Consider the following 3444-nt stretch of genomic DNA (forward strand, 5'->3'; position numbering starts at 1 on the left):
CATCAGATGTCAAATCAGGTGACTTATTAAAAGCTAAAAGCCTCATCATTTAGAAGACTTTTATTGGTCAAAGAGACCAATTATTTATTGCACCATATTCTGTTAAGTTTTGAAATACAAACAAAACTGTGCATTTCTGTTACCACTCGAAATGATCCCAAATCTATCAGAGGAGACAGATATGTGTCAATTTTGAAATTTCTATTTAACTGCACAACTTCATGGCTTTCTTAATTTACTTTATCGTTTAAACGTAAGTAGTACAAGCATTCTATCTTTTCTTGAGATGATGTCGTCACTTGACGTGAATTTGCGTCGTTTGGACTGAGGATTGTTCCTCGCCCTGTACCTCGCCAGGTTTTTTAGTAGCAGGTGCATGTATTTCGATCTTTTTTACAAAACAAAGAACTTTCTTTCTACTACAGACAGTTGTAGTTGGCATCAGTCGTTTTTCTCAATCGAGGATATCTGCAATTCGATGTTGTGATGTCTTTTAAGTTCTCGTATCTTTGTTATTCTGAAAACTCAATTTCATTTTTCAAATACTTTTAATTAATCTCCTTTTCGAAGAAAAGCTTCCTCATAATTTTGTTTGTTAAGTAGGCTTTTATTTTCAAAATTATCCGGAAAAATAGTCCTTTAGATGAAAAAATAAGCGCTAAACCATTTGCTCGCGCAGCTGCATGTTCTGTTGCGCTTAAAAGCGTTGAGAGTCAGAAAACAAGCGCACTCTCTTTTTATCGAGCACCCAAAAAACGCTGCAGTTAACTTAGCATAGTACGAAAGTTTATTACTCGCGAACCGACACATAAAACGTAACTAGCATGGTGCCAAGAACTTTGGTGGATACTTTTATATCATAGACGTTTTCCTTTCCTGTTCAGGTGGCTCGATTGGTTGTCGTTGGTTGCAGTGATACTCGATGTCTTTCAGTCCCAACAATAGTACCTATTATGACACAATCCGCAGTTATTGGAGGCCGTTTTCTTCATTACAATGTATTCCATGGTTAGCTGTGTTGGGTACTGAATGTCTGACCATTGTCATCCTCAATGTCATCATCATCATTGTATTTGTGAAGCAGCGCCAGCTTCAGCGCCATAGTAAATACTTGATCATCCACCAGGCCATAGTAGATCTCTTGGTCGGTTTGGTGTACGGGCCTCTGATGATTGAATGGTGCGGAAACATCTGTGATATGTGGGAACACCATAGAACTTTTATCACTTGGTCATTTATTCTGGAAAATGTTTTAGGTTTACAAGTTTATCAAGTTTCCCTTCTTAACCTCGCTTTCATATCATTAGAACGTGTACACGCTACATTTCGTCCTTTCAAGCATCGTTTCATCAAGAAATGGGTTTATGGAGTGATTATAACAGTCACTTGGTTGGTGCCTGCCGTCATGAACTCACTGTCAACAGGAATAGTGCCCTATATTTTTTTCTTCACCTATTATGCAATAATCGTTCTTGCATTTTATTTTACCCTTCTTTTGGTCGTCGTTGTATGTTATACTTCTATCTGTGTCAAAGTCCGTAACAATCGTCTTCCTCGACACCATGGTGCTGCCATTGTGAGAGAGAGGAAACTGACGGGTACTTTATTTCTTGTCACTTGTGGATCGTTAATTACGTTCCTGCCAGAAATTGTTTACTGGGGTTCTTGCGCTTCCAGTCCCGAGCTTGTTTTCAGCTTACTTAATCAGCCATTATTTAATTATTTTATGGTAACGAAAACATTTGTAGCGGCCAACTCGTTGATAAATCCTATAATCTATGCTATACGAATGCCTGAGGTAAAAACAAGCATGTTAGTAATCATTTTCCGTAGGGCTCGGAATCCTATAAATCCAATCGATTTCCCACTTCAAAATCTTTAAACATCTATTTAAGGGTGCAAAAAAATTTGAGAAAGAATGGAAAGTCGGGAGGATTTTTACCGATTTGATTTTGCTGAGAGTACCGTCTGACTTTCAATCATTTCACCGAATTATTTATACAGGTACACATATATTTATAAACTCGTTTCAGCAGTAAAAGGTATTTTAATGGTATCAATGTACTTTTAAGGAGATTGAAAGCGACTGTCATTTGTTAGTGTTAGCATTGTGTGAAAATGAGAAACGTATAACTCTATTGAGCTTGAGGCAACAGTTGGTGCTAAATCACAAAATATTCCCTGTAATTATATTTAAAAGGAGCATTCGGAAAATTTCAGACAAGGTGAAACATTTTGAAATGGTTATATTTATATCATTTATTAGATGACGATTGATAGTTTCATGATACCAACATAAAGTGGTTTAACATAGACACATGAAGGAGATCTTTGCCAGATTAAAATAATATTGACCCGCTCGATACGATCTTTTAGACTGCGTTTAAACCACAAGCAATTTTTGGAATGCGAAAAACATCATTCTAATTTTACATTATTCTAGAAGGAAGTATTCATTTGACATGCATGTAATGCAAAATCAATTACTTATTAAAACCTCAATCTGTGGAGTTGCTGTTTGATTCAGTTTTCTTTCTTTTTCACTGCAAAAACGGGCGGCAGGCGCTTTTTAGGCAGGTGTAGAGAAGCGCGAGGCGTGCCGGAGACTTGAAAAACGAAGAGCTCATTCTCTTTCCCATGTCTCGACTGGAGTGATGGCCGATTAAACGACGGATAACCCCTTTGATCCTGATCAAGCACGCCATGTTACAAGACCAACTAACCATCATCCTCAGCGAATCCTAATTACTCTGGAGTCTCACCGAGTGCCTCTTTAAGAGAATCACTACATCATCCCTTGAAATATCTTTGCATTCGTCTCGCGTGTGCGTCCGCCTTACAAATGCAGAAATAAAGAAACCGCTATGGAAACCGATGTATGAACTCAGGTTGGAAGTAAACTGATATCGAAAAGACGTGGATCTTTATGTTCTAGACCAACCTACCCACGGTGCTCGAGCAGCTGCATAATAAAGGAAAAAAAAGATTCGTCTTTTGCACAAAAATTGTTTCAACAGTGGAAGATTTTAGACCATGTCGAGACATGGCATATAATTTAAAAAAAGTCCATGTATTTGCTTTTCTCTAACTATTGCACGATGCTTTTTCTCTTCGGCAAGTTCCTCGAGTGCACTTTGCTTCTTGTATCATTATTATTATGTATGTCAGTAAAAAGTCTTTGATAAATTAACCTTGAAATTTACTGAAACTTATTTCTTTCTTTTAGTGCTTTGCGACGGGCTGTTTCAGTTATTTTGGTCAGTTGTCTTTGTTTCTTTTGCCTCCGTAAAAATGCTGCATTAGGAACAGAAGGTTTGGTCACCTTGTTCTACCACTAAGAATGAGCTTGAAGTAGCCGTAGTCCATCACTATTTTTATGTTATATTTTTACGACTGTACTATCGTTTAAAATAAGGGAAAGCAGCTGTAAACTGAAGGGTATTA

The 3444-nt window shown here is 37.4% G+C and overlaps 1 protein-coding gene across 1 annotated transcript; it reads left to right on the forward strand.

Annotated features, from left to right (window-relative positions):
• The first annotated feature begins 922 nt into the window (after positions 1-922).
• LOC113681857 (uncharacterized) lies at positions 923-2212 on the forward strand. The gene has a single exon (XM_027198982.2). The coding sequence runs from the start codon at positions 923-925 to the stop codon at positions 1880-1882; it is 960 nt and encodes a 319-aa protein (XP_027054783.2). The 3' UTR covers positions 1883-2212.
• Positions 2213-3444: the final 1232 nt, after the last annotated feature.

The sequence above is a fragment of the Pocillopora damicornis genome, chromosome 3 (genome assembly GCF_964200805.1).
Source record: "Pocillopora damicornis chromosome 3, jaPocDami1.2, whole genome shotgun sequence".
Classification (NCBI taxonomy): domain Eukaryota; kingdom Metazoa; phylum Cnidaria; class Anthozoa; order Scleractinia; family Pocilloporidae; genus Pocillopora; species Pocillopora damicornis.